General features: G+C 42.0%; 1 protein-coding gene across 1 annotated transcript in view; it reads left to right on the top strand.

The window, feature by feature from the left end:
- Positions 1-18,120, top strand: part of SLC5A8 (solute carrier family 5 member 8) — a 32,827-nt gene that overhangs the window by 6,493 nt on the left and 8,214 nt on the right. The window contains exons 3-12 of the mRNA XM_034773771.1: positions 1,756-1,807; positions 2,476-2,543; positions 2,977-3,131; positions 3,296-3,436; positions 8,399-8,528; positions 9,637-9,725; positions 12,159-12,271; positions 13,731-13,798; positions 14,127-14,213; positions 15,627-15,832. Of these exons, the coding sequence (XP_034629662.1) occupies positions 1,756-1,807; positions 2,476-2,543; positions 2,977-3,131; positions 3,296-3,436; positions 8,399-8,528; positions 9,637-9,725; positions 12,159-12,271; positions 13,731-13,798; positions 14,127-14,213; positions 15,627-15,832 (1,109 nt within the window). The remainder of the gene's footprint in view (positions 1-1,755; positions 1,808-2,475; positions 2,544-2,976; positions 3,132-3,295; positions 3,437-8,398; positions 8,529-9,636; positions 9,726-12,158; positions 12,272-13,730; positions 13,799-14,126; positions 14,214-15,626; positions 15,833-18,120) is intronic.

The raw sequence follows: 18,120 nt of genomic DNA, 5'->3' as shown, positions 1-18,120 counted from the left end.
AACAAGGTGCTGTCCCCACCAAGGTCAATAGGAATATTATCAGTGTAACCCATTGGAGGCTGGATATATGATGGTACAAGTTAAAGGAGCCGGGGAGTAGCTTTATTTTCCTCTTTGTTAGTTGCTTGTTGTGTTACAGGCCAAGAGGACTGTAGGAGGGAGTGTATGTTGTATGTGTAAGTTTGCACATTTGCTGAATTCCAAGTAACTGCAGGTTATGATACTTTACCACTTACACATGAGTCAGAGTCTGATCTCACACCAATATAAATCAGGAGGAACTCAGCTGAAGTCAGTAGATTTAAATCCCATAAAATAGGCGTAAATGAATGGAGAATCAACTCCTCAATGTCTAACTTACCCCACTGCTGATGTTGTTGTTGAATTTGGTCCAGAGACTTCCATGGAAGTTGCACCTGTTTATTCCAAGCTACATCTCTGTGTTTGGCCTTGTGGAGTTACACCAAGCTGACAGCTGGAGGGTTGTGTTTTTTTTTTTTTTTTTAAATCTCCTTCCTCTGAAGCAGCAGGGGTGACTATGGCTGCAGATGAGACATTGGATGGGGATGGCTAGGGCTCTGAGGTGGCAACAACTGTTTTCCCTCGCAGGTGATCGGCTGGCTGGTTCTTGCTCACATGCTCAGGGTATAATTGATTGCCATATGTGGGGTTGAGAAGGGATTTTTCCCCAGGTCAGATGGGCAGTGACCTTTTGTTTTTGTTTTTGTTTTGTTTTCTGTCTTCCTCTGCAGCATATGGGTACAGGTCACTTGCCTGGATTATCTGGGTAGATCTCACTTAATAATTTCTCTGCAATTATGGGGGCCTCAGGCACTGGTGCACCTGGGTCCCTCCTATTCTCTGCTTGTGGCACATCACAGTCTAGTCTCTTGTGGGCTGTAATACCTTGGTCTAATCTCAGTGGTTGGGTTTAGTGTGCAGGTTCTGAGTGCTGTTGGTGGCCTGTGATATACAGGAGGTCAGACTAGGTGATCTAGTGGTCCTTGTGGTCTTAAACTCCGTGACTCTAAGACCAAGGCTGAATTTGACCCAACAGTTAAAAGGCAAACAGGATTTAAAAAGAAATAAATCAAACTACTATAGGCGGTATCAGTACTGAGTGTCCCATTATGATAATAATCATAAGGGAAAAGCTTTATTTGTCTATATCTCTTTCCAGTGAGGGATGCAAAATCAGACCCGCTCACAACCCTGTATGTGCATGTCACCCTCCAATATCAGCAGCCTACAGTGGCTATAAACCCTAATTACTACACCCGAATGACTAATGGCATAGCTCTAGTCCTGGTTAATCTTGAGTTATATTTGCATATTGAGTGCAATTAACATTGCAAGAGATTTCTCGGCAAAGTACTTGCCTGCCTCAGCATTTTTTCTTCTTTCCACAGGTTTCTGCAGTATGGCATTTGTATGTGATTACTGCATTTTTTAAACAATATGATACTTTGTAGAAAAGCCAGGAAAAGTTGAAGAGGGCCTGGGTATTTAAGAGCCATTGTACAGTAGTGTTCATTTTAGGAACAGTGTACCGTGAAGAATGCAATACTAGGTAGCCTCTGACTTTTTTCCTTACAAATGATAGGAATTATTACTTAATACTGCACAGTACTGGTGATATAGACTCTATGTATACCTATAGATACATTTCCCTATGTGTACTATAAGTGAATTAGTTTAAGTAGGTATAGAACAAGTTACTTTTCATTTGATTTAGTATTCTTTTATCCTCCTTAGATTTTATACACTGGAATTGTTATTTATGCTCCAGCTCTGGCACTGAATCAAGGTAAAAGGAAAATATGCTAATTATTTTACATTTTACAAGGTAGTTTGTTTTATTTTATTATTTTTTTTCAGTACATAAAACTGTTAGGTTTTTAAGACAGACATCAACATAAGTAACTATGGGCCCAATTAAGAAGTCTTCCTAAGCTCCTGTTGACTTTTTGCCTAAATGAAGACTTCAGCATTGGTCCGGTAGTTGTGACAGATTTTATAAGAGATTGAAGACTTGGAGACAAATTCAACTCTCAGTTACCCTGACTTGAATGGGACTCCCTTACTGTCTACCTGCACAAATCCCATTGTGTTGAAGTCAATGAGATAGCTAATGGGCTTGAAACGTTGGGATATAGTCTTAGTTGTTAAAATTTTAATTAAAGGGAAATTAGTCCTTAGATGCAAAAATATTTCTAATTGCTCAGGAGTTTGTAAAGTCTATCACAACTGTTGTTATGAGCTGGTTATATTCTTAGTCTGTCAAAGTCACTTGGTTTAAGTGCACAAATCATTTCAGTGCTATTGTTATTATTTTCTACTTTTCCATTTAAAATGGTTCTAATCTTTTTTTTTTTTTGAGGCAATCAGACCAACCTATAAATCTGTTTGAATGTTAAAGGATTTACTTTTTTTCAAAAACAGTCTTTGCAGTTGTACATTTTCCCTCTTTTTCAGTCACAGGATTTGACTTGTGGGGTGCAGTGATCGCAACTGGAATAGTCTGTACATTCTATTGCACACTGGTATGTTGGCAATTCATTTTAAAGAACCACTCTTCTTTTAACTGCTTAGTTAAAATATAGAACAACCTTCACTATTTTGTAGCACACAAATATTGAGTTTAAACTTGAATGAAGACAGAGGGCCAGGTCATCCTCTCCCCTGCTCCAAATTGCATATGGAAAACACTCTCTGCCTGTGGATCTGCCCACTCCCACGTGGAAAGGGCTGTGGTCATCTCAGTAGCACTGTTCTCTACTCTCCCAGGTAGAGACTGGCCAGGCTGGGGGCAGGAGTGGTTGGGGCTCAGAGAAACAGATCACCTCACCCTGCCCTTCCCAGGGGATTTTCCGCAGGTGGGGATGAGCTGGCCCATAAATTTGAACTTGCTAAATTTATAATTGCATCTTAATTTCATGCTCCTACTATACATTGAATGTGCTATTCCTCACACAGGGTGGTCTAAAGGCAGTAGTCTGGACAGATGTTTTCCAGGTTGGAATCATGGTAGCTGGATTTTCATCTGTAATTATACGTGCTGTGGTGGTTCAAGAGGGAATCGGACGCATTCTAAATGATTCCTACCATGGAGGAAGATTAAACTTCTGGGAGTAAGTTTGTAAATACTTACGCTAAAACATGACCAGCTTAAACAATCTTAAAGGTGTTAAACTGCATCCACACGGGTTTACAATAGAATCAACTCTTCTGGGGCAGAGAGAGAAGCACCATTTTTGTCCATATTCTGAGTCTGTTATTTTTTTCTCCCATTTAGCTTTAATCCCAACCCCTTGCAAAGACATACCTTCTGGACAATTCTCATAGGTGGGACCTTCACCTGGACTGGCATATACGGGGTCAACCAATCTCAAGTTCAGAGATACATTGCCTGCAAAACACGTTTCCAAGCAAAATTGTAAGCCTGCGTGTGGTAAATGTAATTCTTCAGTGCCTGCCTTTAGTCACTATCTGTTCTTCATAAAGGGAGATTTTTAAATGAATGCTTTAAATTTATATAAAACGTGTTCATGAAAGGTAGTAACAACCTGTACTTTCTGCTTTGTGAACAAGGACAAAAGCAAATTGGAAGAATAAATGCCAGCATTTATAAGTTATGTGCCCAACTGTTTTATGATGCTGGTATTCGTGCACACAAATAGTTGTATTAAGTTCATTTGCAACCTAGAGACCAAATTGTATAGCTGTTATTTGTGCAAAGCATCTAATAACACCAGATCCTGGCTTGGTACTAAATTAAACTTATGTCTGTACTGGGCTATCTTGATTATCACTTCAAAAGTTTTTTTCTCTTACATAATTGGCCTCTCAGAGTTGGTAAGACAACTCCCACCTGTTTATGCTCTCTGTATGTGTGTATATATATCTCCTCAATATATGTTCCACTCTATATGCATCCGAAGAAGTGGGCTCTAGCCCACGAAAGCTTATGCTCAAATAAATTTGTTAGTCTCTAAGGTGCCACAAGTCCTCCTGTTTTTATATTAAACTTAAATCAGTGAATGGGAGTTGTACCAGAATAAATATTAAAGGATTCAATCATAAAGCTACTGAAATTGATTGTCCAATGATAAAATTGCTGAAGAATCACGTTCTTTGTTTTCCGAATAGTTAGTGACCTGTCCTGAAGCTGTAAGCAGCTGGATACTGGCGATCAGTAAGATTTCTCTATAGATTTACTTATGTGAGAAATGTATGAAAAATAAAAATGCATTCCCCATAATACAATGCCATAAGGTATAGGAAGGGACAGTATTTTGGAGGTTTAATATTTTAAAAATGTGGGCAAAATAATTGAAACAATTTTCTTTCCCCTCCCGGTGAAAGCTACATTTTTAGAATTAAAATGTTTAAGGCTAACGCAGTGAGAAAAGCTAGTTTTGTAGACAATCGTATTTATGACAGGAATGAGTTGATATGCATCATCATTGTATCTCCAAAGCCTCTTCCTTGGTCATGCTGCTTTGTTCAGAAGGTCAGCCTTTACACAGACAGAAGGCGCATCTCACTTCTATAATGGATTGCTCACGTATTGGAATGTCATTGCATGTCATTGATATTGACTCTTCCAGGCATCCCTATCTGAAGCTATATTATTCGTTTGCACCCCCCCAATGGGGGTGCAATGGGATCCTTTAAAGGCATCCTGGAAGCAGTTCAGTTGTGACCAGTGGAGTCTGGGAGTGTGGCACTGTTGGAGTCACTTGGTCAGAGCTGCTGTGAAGATACAGCGGTTCCACGTGGAAGGCCCTAGCCTCCCAGGAATCTCTGCGTGAGCCCTGAAGCCTTTCCATGTTAATGGGAGAACCCTGCCCTTATTGGGGAGCTCTTCTGGAAATCTCTGCAAGGAAAACCTCATGGAGATCTCTTTATTTAGCCCCCTTCTGCCAGCTTTCCTCCAGATGAGGGCAATTGAGTTTCCAGGCACATACGCTGCTAGCCACCCTATCTGTGCCTGAGAATATGATCATTTCCTGAGGCACGGATAATTTTCAGCATAAACACTGCATGTCCACACAGGTGTAAACACTGGCAATACAACAGCTGCCTAGTTTCTTTTGCAAGAACCTTAAAACACCCACAACAAGAGTCACTAACGCCCTGTGTAGTCATTTACACCAGTGCACAGTAGATGTAAAATGCTACCACATCAGAATGGTAGCAATTTACACTCACGTTACACTGATGTGAAGGATTTACAAGGTACAGTACAATGATGAACTGGGCTCACAGAGTGAATGATTTCACAGGTCCTAACCCATGCCTTCTGGTAATGCATGAAACTATGGTTGAGAAAAGTATCTCAGGATTCTTGACTGTCTCAGAAAGGATCTCACCCCACCCAAGATATGTCACCTGTAGTTTTGTGACTAGAAAGCACAACCAAGCAACTTAGATTCTTCTATTTGAACAATGACATATTCACTTAAAAAAAGTACAGGTGTTTAAAGTGGAAGAATCACACATTTCAGATAAATGCAGGTGTGATATTGACTCATCAGCCTACTAGTTTATTACCTCTTATTTTCCCCTTACCAATTCCTGGCTTCAAAGAACTCTTCAAAGGCACCACACAATGGTTTGAATGTTGAAATCTTAAATTCTTATTAAAAAGAAAGACTTGCATAGTCTGCCCAGACACAATGCCAGCTTTGCAGAAGAGTATTCCACCCAGCATTACTCATTCAGAATTAGTGGGAACAACTCATTTCTTAAGTCATAGAGCGCCACTCTGAACTAGGATTTAAGTCAGGACAAACACTGATTGTCATTTGACACCCAGCCACCAACATGGTTTGAAAACAAGATTTGAAAATACTGTGGGTAATCGGGGCATGATCATACTTTTCTGCCTTTAAAAAGCAACAGAAGGTCCTGTGGCACCTTTGAGACTAACAGAAGTACTGGGAGCATAAGCTTTCGTGGGTAAGAACCTCACTTCTTCAGATGCAAGTAATGGAAATCTCCAGAGGCAGGTATATATCAGAGGTTAACGAGGTTAGTTCAATCAGGGAGGGTGAGGTGCTCTGCTAGCAGTTGAGGTGTGAACACCAAGGGAGGAGAAACTGTTTCTGTAGTTGGATAGCCATTCACAGTCTTTGTTTAATCCTGATCTGATGGTATCAAATTTGCAAATGAACTGGAGCTCAGCAGTTTCTCTTTGGAGTCTGGTCCTGAAGTTTTTTTGCTGTAAGATGGCTACCTTTACATCTGCTATTGTGTGGCCAGGGAGGTTGAAGTGTTCTCCTACAGGTTTTTGTATATTGCCGTTCCTGATATCTGACTTGTGTCCATTTATCCTCTTGCGTAGTGACTGTCCAGTTTGGCCAATGTACATAGCAGAGGGGCATTGCTGGCATATGATGGCATATATAACATTGGTGGACGTGCAGGTGAATGAGCCGGTGATGTTATAGCTGATCTGGTTAGGTCCAATGATGGTGTTGCTGGTGTAGATATGTGGGCACACTCCACACTGATATATACCTGCCTCTGGAGATTTCCATTACTTGCATCTGAAGAAGTGAGGTTCTTACCCACGAAAGCTTATGCTCCCAGTACTTCTGTTAGTCTCAAAGGTGCCACAGGACCCTCTGTTGCTTTTTACAGATTCAGACTAACATGGCTACCCCTCTGATTTCTGCCTTTAATCACTCAATTGATAGCAATTTTGTTTAATTTTTAACTATAGTGACCTAGGCTAAAACATGCTACTTAAAGCCTTGTCTACCCATGAGAGTTGCAGTAATTCAGGGATCGGCAACGTGGGCTGCGGGAAGTGGCGGCCAGCACATCCTTCGGCCTGCGCCGCTTCCCGCAGCCCCCATTGGCCTGGAGTGGTGAACCGTGGCCAATGGGAGCCACGATTGGCCAAACCTGCAGATGCGGCAGGTAAACAAACCGGCCTGGCCTACCAGGGTGCTTACTCTGGCGGGCCACGTGCCAAAGGTTGCTGATCCCTGTACTAATTTAACAAAATTCTTCTGCATGTCCAACTTCAATCAGTCTAAGAGTGCCTTATCTCAGTTTAGCTTATATTGATAAGGAATCAGGTTATGGTAAACCGATATAAAACACACTCAACCCTATATGAGAGGGTCCATAACACAGGGTTGGATTATTTTAACTAAATTAGTCTAGAAACAGATTTAGCTAAAGCTTTGCAATTTATATGTTTAGACAAGGCCCAAGTCTGACCACTGGCAGTGGGGCACCCAATCAGCTGTAACATGCCCGGGTTTTGTTATCAGACACTTGATTTAAGTCAGGTTGTCTCTTGTGCTGATGAGCTTTACGAAGTACACCAGGCTGCAGGCTCAGTTACATTACATCAGTGCACCCAAAAACATTAATTTCCATCCCCATTAAGATCTTCAAGAGCAGAGCTACTCTCCTGCACATATCCCGATTAACCTTCTAAAGTAACCCAGGGGTTGGTGCACTTTCGCAGGCACTGGAAGTACTGAATGGCCTCCTAAGCACCCTAAATGCTTAGGTACTGGAGGTACCAATGCAGTTCTGATTGCTTGGCCATTAATGGGCATCAGGCAACAAAATGGCTGCTGGTTGGAATACAATGAATCTTATGGAAATAAAGGGAAAGAACCATGTTGTTGAAGAACATACTGCTTGTGGGTTGCAGTAGGGCACCAAAGACAAGCCAGAGGGTAATTAACTTCATGAAACTAGGACCAGTCTAGAGCTAGAAGTACCTAGACACCTCCAATAATCTGCAGGAGCTCCACCTCTGTAGAGAAGCCAAAGTGGACAAGAAGACTGGAGCATTTTGAATAGCCAACAGTGAACGAAGACCTAGGGTAGCAGAGGTTGCATTCATGCTTGAAGCTGGAGCCTTTTTGGGCTAGTGCTGTCAGGAGATGGAGTCAGTTTACTACATCAGTCTCCAAGATTACCTAAGCACTAAGACAGGAAGCTCACAGTCTGTGTTCAGTCCACTTCCTCCTAGAAGCAACAGCTCTGAGGGACTCCATGCCAAGTCAGCAGGAGAAGTGCATGCGCTATGGCAGCCTTCCAAGGTGTGCTGGCTTTCTTAGGTCAGGAAGGGGCTCACAGTGTGGCTCCTAGTCTATGAATTACTCTGTGGCTTGTCATGTTTTACAACAGTTCTGTGTGTTGCTGGGAGTTAGTGGCTTTGCACTGCTTTAAAGGGTAGCCAGACAGACAACCATCTGGAACTAGACTAAGAAGTGTTCAGTTAACAAGGTTTCTCTTTTTTGTTTTTGGCTGCCAATGAGGAAGTGAATACAGGTACAGTAGGACATGTTCATCTTTAGCAACATTACAATACAGTTCTATGGCTAACTCTTTAACATTGTTGTTTCCTTTCATGTTTGTGCAGATCTCTCTATATCAACCTCTTGGGACTCTGGGCGATTCTTGTCTGTGCAATGTTTTGTGGACTAGCAATGTACTCCATATACCACGATTGCGACCCATGGACAGCAAAGCGGGTGTCAGCACCAGACCAGGTTTAACACTAAACATCTCAATGGTTTAATAGTTGGGGATGAATTAAGATTGCTGCCTTGAGGGGCTGTTCCCAAGGTCTGAGGCTGAGCACACACATCTCCAGTATCATGGGTGCTCTCAGGATCTGTCCCTTTGGAAAGATACATTAAGGAACATTTTGGGACACTTGAAACCCAGGAGTGTATTTTATTTGCAGTAAGGGAGGACAGGGTTAATAAAATAAGAAACCAGAAATCCTCTTATTCCCTAGTGATACATAGGACAAGGAAGACCAAATATGACAACCCTATATAGGAAACTAGATCATTTTCCTTTTTGGGGGAGGGTGGAGGTTGCTCTCCTGTGCTACAACCTATGTCTCTCTCTTCTCCCTGAGATCCACATGGCTCAAGGGAGATGCAGAGAGACAAGGATGGTCTGCATGGAGGCTCCATGCCTCTGACTTCTCTGCGCCCATGAATCACTGAGCCTACCCCCATCAGTCCTCTGAAATAATAATAAGTTTCTTTCACAGACTGGACACCTTCCTAGTCTGGGCACAATCCTTTCCCCTGGTACAGCCTTTGTTCCAGCTCAGGTGGTAGCTAGGGGATTTCTCATCATGGCTGCCCCTCTTTTCTCTGTTCCACCCACTTATATATCTTTTGCATAAGGCGGGAATCCTTTGTCCCTCTGGGTTTCCACCCCCCCTCACTGGAAAAGCACCAGGTTAAAGATGGATTCCAGTTCAGGTGACATGATCACATGTCACTGTAAGACTTCATTACCCACTTGCCAGCACACACTTCTACAAGAAGTCTCACAAGTAAAAGAGAGCCATCTACAGACATTTGTCCTGGTTAATGGGAGCCATCAAGATTCCAAACACCATTAATGCCCACACTTTGCATAATTACAATAGGCCCTCAGAGTTACATTTTATATTTCTAGTTTCAGATACAAGAGTGGTACATTTATACGATCACACTCAGTAGATTATAAACTTTGTAATGATACTTTACAAGAGCCTTTTGCATGAAGCATATTTCAGTTACACTATATTCAAACTCATTAGCATATTTTCATAAAATCATATAGAGTGCAACATCACACTATGATTTTTTTCAGCTTATGCCATATCTGGTATTGGATATTCTACGAGATTTTCCAGGGGTACCAGGACTTTTCGTGGCTAGCGCCTACAGTGGGACATTAAGGTAATATAATCATTCTGAACTCAATGACATACGTTGGCCGTTTTTATGCATGCTCATTGGAGCATAAATTGTATTTACACAAGATCCTTTGCATTTAATTTCCCTGCATGCATATGTTGTTGTTCTTTAAACAGGGAAAAATTAGAAGCTGTTTAATGGGTGCAACTTAAAAGCTTTTCAGGCTTCACCAGTGGAGCTTCAAATTTCCTTGCATTGAAGCAATTTGGTCTGCACTGTTAACAAACTCCACCAACAGGGCTAGTCTGAGCCTTGGCGCTATAAACTCCATTGTCATGAGCAAAGTATGGCACTTACAAGCTCTGCCTCACCTTGCTTCAAAGGGCTGGTCCACATTAGCCCCCCACTTTGAACTAAGATACGCAACTTCAGCTACGTTATTCACGTTATTCACATAGCTGAAGTCGAACTATCTTAGTTCGAACTTACTGCGGGTCCACACGCGGCAGGCAGGCTCCCCCGTCGACTCTGCATACTCCTCTCGCCGAGCAGGATACCGGCGTCGACGGCGAGCACTTCTGGGATCGATTTATCGCGTCTAGACAAGACGCGATAAATCGATCCCAGAAGATCGATTGCTTACCGCCGGACCTGGAGGTAAGTATAGACGTACCCGAAGCTATTACTTCACTAGCTGCACTTGTAAATTCCTGAAATCCTATAGGGAAACGGCAGATGCAGTTTATGGGAATTTTCTGCTGCTCAGCCTTCCTTTTTCAAACCTTCAGAGCTGTATTTTAAAGCCATCTCCCTTCTTCCTATGACTTAAGAAGCACATTCTGCTCATTAAGGGCTATTTTCAAACTAGTGTTTGGAATTAAGAAATACAGCTGTTTTAAGTCAATCCTGTGAAAATGGTCAGAATGTTTTGTTTCAAATGGTGGTGGTAAAAAAATGCATTTACTGCCTTCTGATAATTGAAAAACAACTGAAAAGATTTTTGCTTCAGCTTTCCAAAGTTGTATACTTTCTGGCAGCGACCAATTACAGAAAATTTCAGCCCTTAATGTGAATGTTTTGGATAATCTTGAGTGTTCAAAAATCAGGGGTTAGAATGGAAACTGTTAACAACCTTATCTATAGCAATCACACCCAGAGCAACTGGTATAATGCTGTGGTTGAATAATTTTTTGACTCTTAATATTTGTAGATATGTAAGTAAATATGATGATCAGGGCAATACATTTTCACACTTTGAGGTGCAAGCTGATTGCTTGCAAGAGTAATGTATAAAAATGGCCGATACTGCACAATCTGTGGATTGTAGGTGATTGGCATTTTGCCTTTCTTGAGAAGCACAGTGACTGGGCCACTACAAGAAGCCAGAGGGGAAAAATAAAATAATACTTTCTCACCTTAATAAATTCATATTTGTAAAGTGCTTTAAAATCCTTAAATGGAAGAGGTTGCAGAAGTGCAAATTATTATTGTAACTCCAGTGTTCTACTTGAATTCTGTTAATTAGTTAATCTTGTCTGATGTTGGCCACTGGTGGCAACACAGGAATATTAAAGAGAAGGGAAATAGTAGGCATTGTGGCATGTTTCTCTGTAAGGAAAATTTGTCTGATACTATTCTATATGATCCGGGAGGTTCAGAGTTATTCCGTAGTAGCTAGATCTGCTCTCAGGAGAGAGGGGCTGATGTTTCAAGTGATTGGGACAAGTGGTTCCCTCGGAGCCTATCGAATGCTCACTGGAGCTCATAATTAACCATTGAATGTGCAGAGAGGCGTATTTTGCGTGCTGTGGTCTGCGCCAGGGCATACTCACTTTCCAGCCACAATACAGGTATGCCATTTTTAAGATATAGGCCAAGATTTTTCAGAAATAGGCACTGAAAATTGGGCTCCCAAATCCACATCAAGGCACTTGAAAAAGTAGCTGATTTTCAAAAGTGTCAGGTACCCGGCAGTTCCTACTGACTTTTGAAAACCAGCCCACTTACTTAAATATGGATTTAGGATCCTAGCTTTAGGCTCCTTTTTTTTGGCCTGAATCTGTAGAGTGCATCCAAAATAGTCAATGAAACGCCATGTGATGTACATGTACCTAGCCCAAAGGACGCGATACATATTAATGAATTCAAAAATGGTTTTAAAATACCAGTCATCCTTTGATCTATAGCAATATATGTTAACTTTCCTTCCACTGATTTATCTGATTGTTTCTTTTTCTTAAAACATGCATTATCCTCTCTGAGAACCAATATTTTAAGCAATTGCAAAATGTAACAGATAGTGCTGTCAAGTTTATTTCCGTTAGTAATAATAATTTCAACATGTATAGTAGTTACAGCTACATAAGGTCTCTGATATTGTTGCAGACAGTATCTCTCTGCCGTTATCTCGATTATTAAGTGTTTGTAATCTCAGTTCCTAACATACAAAAATGTTTCAAATTTTGTCATCTGCAGCACAGTGTCCTCCAGCATCAATGCTTTAGCGGCTGTAACTGTTGAGGATCTCATTAAACCTTACTTCAGCTCCCTCTCTGAAAAGAAACTATCTTGGATTTCCAAGGGAATGAGTGAGTTTGTGAGGGATATTTTCCACTTTTACCGTAAAGAAAGAGGGCTTGGTTCAGATCTCACTTATAAAGGTGTAAATCAGGAGTAACTTCATTAAAGTCAATGGAATTACACCAGTATGAAACCTGTGTGAGATCAGAATCAGGCCAAGAGTTTTCAGTTATGAGGGAGAAGGGGAGCAGCTATTTAAAGTGAACATGGAAAAGGGCATCTTGTTCTATCTTTAAGCAGTAAAGTTATATTGTAGCCTTGTTCAATCTAGATTCCTAATACAAAAGACCCAAAGGGCTTGGGTTGAAATAGGTGTTATTTTTCATTCCATCAGTCAGAAGGCAGGTGCATGGGATGGAATTTTGTAACAAGTCACTTGAACATGTAATTATTTGGCAGGGTACATGGGTGGAGAAATGTACTGCATCACACTCTCCTTCTAGAAAATGTGAGGCTTCGCAACCACTACGATACACCCTAAAGCCCTCAATCTGTTTAATGCCCTCAAGCAGCCAGTTTCAGAATTTTGAGTTGAACATACAGGTCCAGATCCTCAGCTGGTTTAAATCTGTGACACTCCATTGATTTCTTTGCTAGCTACATCAGTTGGCATCAGCGGAAGATATGGCCCACAGTGCCCCAGGTAGTTTGCTGGGAAAAATTAACATGTCTCTTTTACTGTAATAAGCTTAGTAAGGGATAGAAGAGTACAGCCAAGTACTTCACTGTATTTCCGAGCAAGAGAACACGCCCTGCCAGTGAGCATACCAGAGCCATGAGGAGTGTTACAACAGCATTGTCACCCGAGAATGTGGTTTCTTAAGCATTATTAACTACTTTTGATGCCAGCTTTTGTTTGCTATAGGAATGGAGGCGCACAGGTCTGAACTCTGATAATTGTCTGACCTCTCATATTAAGCACTGGGATTAATGTGTCCCCATGTAGCTGTAAATTAGAGCTTTGTGAGTGGTGGATGTAATTAAAGTGCTCATCCAGCATTAGGGACCCTGGGAGGAAGAGACTTCATTTGCTTAGGCTGTCTATATCCTGGCTGTATGGGAAATTCCTAGCCATGGAACTCCAATATCTAAAAGTGTTTTCACTGGAACAAAACTCAAGTGGGAAGGAAGATCCATTCTTCAAGTACAAAGTGTTGGCACAGAGGGTTAGAGGAGGAATGTAAGTGATTCTTGCTGTGCTTATTATCCCCACTACTCATCCCAACTTCTTTTTAAGATTTAATCTTCCAACTAAACTTCAGTGACCACACGTTGTAAAAGGATTTGTCATGTTTGCAGGGTCCCCTCCTGAGGTAACAGAGCACGTGACCTTTTGTTGGTTTGGCCATTCTCAAAGACGATCCTAGCTGCCATGTATTTTTGGCTTTATTAGTAGTAGTATTAGACTAGAAGGAAACTTCACTGTGGAGATTTAAATTGATACATTTGTCTTTCTCACCCATTCAGGTCTTTTTTATGGAGGAGTGTGTATTGCCATGGCTGGTGTGGCGTCCCTTCTGGGCAGTTTGTTACAGGTGCATATTTAACTGCTTTTCACCTCTGTTTCATTAACTAGAAGGAACTATGGAAAAGAACAATCACTGGCTATTATAAAGTGATTAATTTGCATACTTTAATGAGTATTTACCTTGGAAATTCTAGGACTAAATCCTCAACTGGTGTAATTTGAGATAATTCAACAAGGGAGCGACACCTGTTTACACCAGCTGAGGATCTGGCCCAGAGCCAACTGGAAATCCTGATTGCAGATATTTCATTTCCTTCCCCACCCCCATGGCATCGTGTTGCAGGTTTTGGCTTTGCTGTGTGATACTTGATATAAGACTTTGTTTTCTTTCTCAGGCAGCTCTCAGTATTTTTGGCATGGTTGGTGGTCCTCTTCTAGGACTGTTTTCTTTGGGAATCCTCTCCTCCTTCGCAAACCCCATCGTAAGTATAAGTTGTGTGTCTTGCTGTTGCAAAATACAATAGTCATTTGGGGGAACATTTCCCTCCTCCCCCAATAATTTGTTTTAGGCATCATGGGAGATGTTTTAGATTGGCATTTTTCATACATACCCCCTCACCCCCCACATCTCCATACCCCAATAGTTAGGCAATAAGGCCAGTAGTTTAGTCTGAAAAAATATTGTTAAAAATGGCAAGATTCAGCAATCACTTATTTTCTCCTTGTTCCCTATGGCTAAAGCAGTGATTTGTCTTTGTACAATGCTGCAGAATCAGTACTGCTGTGCTGTAAACAGCCTAAATAGGGCAGTATGTTGTTACTTTGTGGTGTGACAACATTCACTCCATAAATATGGTCGCAAATTGAATTTCCATTATAAGCCTGATTTTGGCCACCCTCATCTAAAACACACACACACACACCCCTTAGATCTGAGGCCAAAGTAAATATTATCTGTGAATCGAACTGAATTGCACAAGGCATTCCTAAATTATGACACCCTAACAACGGAGGTGTTCTCCAGAGTTCATAAAGTCTAACATTTTGGTGTCTATAGCAAGAAGCTTTGAGAGCAGGAGGGAAGTGAAACTTAGTCCTCTGGACACTTGTGAGCTGAAGATACTGCACAGCATCATAGTTGATAAGAATCTAAATCAAACATTGTTAACTTTTGTATTTGGAGTATCTCTGTGGACTGCAATGAATGATGAGTGAGATTCATCCTTGTTCAGAGAACCAGGGCAAGGTCTACACAGTACTTAATTCCCAATTAAATTCTCAGTTAGTCCTTGTCTATGCTGGGGACATTTAAAAACAAATTGAGACTGGTTTTAAAAGAGGTAGGAATGGTAGTGTATAGGCTCTAGCAGCCAGGATTTCTATTATAACTGGCTGCAGCTAAAGCAGAGTTTAATTCATTGTTCAGATCTTGAAGAGAGTTCCTATCTTTAGAAAAGGTCAAAGTGTTTGCGCTAAAGATATTCCTCCCATTGCAGACAGAATACTGGGGGGGGGGGGGGGAGAGTAAACACATTTTGTGAATTTTTTGTACCTGCTCCAAGGTTTTAGGATAGCTTATTAAAAAAAAATCAAAAAAAAAAATAAAAAAAAAAAAAGCTTCTGCCTTCATAGTTTCTACCTGATATAAGTTGTTTAAAAAAATTACGTGCCAAGAATTTCAGACCTTAGTGCCTAAAGTTAGACTCAAGCCCATACTTAGCCATCTAATTAAGTGGCCTGGTTTTCAAGTGTTGAGCACCCTCCAACAGCTCCCATTTAAGTCATGTTCGAAAAGTAGGCCACCCAGTTCTGAAAAATCTTGACAGTGTTTTTCTTTGTCAACCCTCTTGGTTTTTTTGCTTTACATTTCAATCCGATTTTACTTTGTTTTACAGGGTGCATTTGTAGGGCTTATTGGGGGCTTTACAGTTTCACTCTGGGTTGGCATTGGGGCTCAGATTTACCCTCCGCTCCCTGAGAGAACTATGTCATTAAATCTCACAACTATCGGCTGTGACATAGGCAGCCCAGGAGACAACTGGACTGCAACAACCGAAATGCCAACTTTAACAACCCTTGTACACCTGCAAGGCACTGAAAGGTATATAACAAATCGGCCACATGTTACACCGGCGCTTGACTGAGAGTGATGTGACCATCTGTGTAATAGTTGGATTGTTATAAAAATCTTCACTCTTTTGGTTACCTGATTAATTAAAAGGGAGCAGCATTTTGTGTTTTCTCCTACTGGGGGTGCTTATCAAAACCCCTGGAAGCCAGTGGGTGTTGGATCAGTACTATAGAGTTCTACAGTCCCATGTGCCTTATTGGGAAGTAGTTTTGTTTCTGCAGTGTAAATAGGCAAAGGGGACTTGTGTTTATTTCATACAGTTTTGCTATCTAAGCAGGTTAAACCTTGAGGGTGATTAAGAGTTTTCAGTGAATCTTCCACCAAAAGTTTATCCAACAGCATCATATCTATGTGGAAGTAACTAGCCCCATTCTGCAAAACCATAAGAGTCAAGTGCAACTGGGTGAAATCCTGGGGTCTTTTTCCTCTGCGATTGTCATATTGTCTTACATTGTATTGTGTCATACAGTCAAAACAAAACAACCCTCCTCCCCCAAAGAACAAAACAATGATATAAATATCAGAACAAGGAGTAGCAGCTCGATTAAATTAGATTAAAAGACAATGGCTAGATTAAAAATTCTAAGGGCAGTCCATTCTTATGTCTCCGGATATAACTGGGTCAGCAGCTGGGTATCCTTAGGAAAAGGTTCCCCTTAGCTGGTGTAGTATTGCATGTTTAGGTGAATTATGACATTCCTAGGCCTTCCCCTGAAGCAGCTGGATACCTGATTAGATGGATCACTGCTCCCGTGTGCCTGTGTCTATGTACTGATTCACCAGCATGGCAAGTGGGATGTTACATATAAGATCAAACAAATCTTAGACCCCAAAGCACTTGCGTTTAGTAGGTTCTGCAGTATATCTGTTCTGCTTCAAGCAACTGCTTAGAGTTAACAGTGGATAATTTGTTACCATTTCTAAAATGAAAAACAAAGTTTCAGTTTCAGCAACTTTAAATTGTCATCAGTGTAAATTTAAATGCCAAGTAGGCGCTAGGCAGCATGTTTCTATGGCCATCAGAACAAATACACCTCTACCCCAATATAACGCTGTCTTCGGGAGCCAAAAAAATCTTACCACGTTATAGGTGAAACCACGTTATATTGAACTTGCTTTGATTCACCGGAGCGCGCAGCCCCGCCCCCCCCCAGAGCACTACTTTACCAGGTTATATCCAAATTCATGTTATATCAGGTCACGTTATATCGCGGTAGAGGTGTACATACATACTCAAAGATGTTGATCCACGTGCTTCTCTCTGTGGCATGTTGCAAAGGGGATCATAATAGTGGTTTGTTGCTGCTGCTTTATAGCACAAAGCCCCGAAAGCAGAGAGAGCTGAAACCTAGTTGACTGGACTCAGGTTAACTGAGATTTAGTGCACAGCACCATCATTAATAAGAGTTCTGCAGAAGTGATGGCACAGTCCATGCCTAAGACACAATGGACACCCTTCCTCCCACCCCCCTGCAAGAGAGCCACAGAGCTGGCACTCCATTGGTGTAGCATGGAGAAAACTAGGCGGCGCTTCCTTGGCTCAGTTGGAGCCCGGTGCCCCTCGGCGGTGGGAACTGAATGAGCCATGCCACCATCCATGCTGCAAGAGGAAGCAGCAGCAGCCCTGGAGCTCCTGCCTCCTGAGGGCCAGTTTTGGCTTAACCGTGGGCAGCCACACCTCTGAGCCGCCCGGCCTCCCTCAGCTACAGCATGGGCCTCTCCCCTTCTCCTCCCAGGGCCTCACGGAGTGGGTGGAATGGATGGGACTGAGCCCTGAGGGGCGTGGTGGAACAACACTGAGCCTTGGGGAGGGGGCAGTGAGGAGCCCAGGTGAAGAGGGGTTGGGGGCAGTAAGGAGCAAGAGGAGTGGGGAGGGCAGTGAGGCGCCCCTCGGCAGAGCATAGGAGAGTGAGGGCGGGGCCTGGGGTGAAGAGGCTAAGTGGGGACGGGGCCACGGTCTGGGTGCCAGTGCCCCCCTCCCACTTCTAGGGAGCTTCCAGTGCTCCGTAGCCTCTCCAAAGAAAAGACTCATGGCTAAACTCTTCAGTTCTGGCCAGAATTCCTAGTGGAGGCATGGGCTCATGTGGTTTTACTGGCCATGGCCCATTTGCCCACCATACTGGCCTGATGCTGCCAGTTTTACCTCAGAGTTTGAGTGCCAGGTGGGTTTCTCTGCAGGAGAGTAGCATGTGACTCATTATTTTTTTAGCACAGAACGTTTCTTATATTCACTCTCTTAGTTCCTAGTTTTACGCATT

This window comes from Trachemys scripta, chromosome 1, assembly GCF_013100865.1.
Source record: "Trachemys scripta elegans isolate TJP31775 chromosome 1, CAS_Tse_1.0, whole genome shotgun sequence".
NCBI lineage: Eukaryota > Metazoa > Chordata > Testudines > Emydidae > Trachemys > Trachemys scripta.
This window is presented reverse-complemented; position numbering and strand designations above follow the sequence as displayed.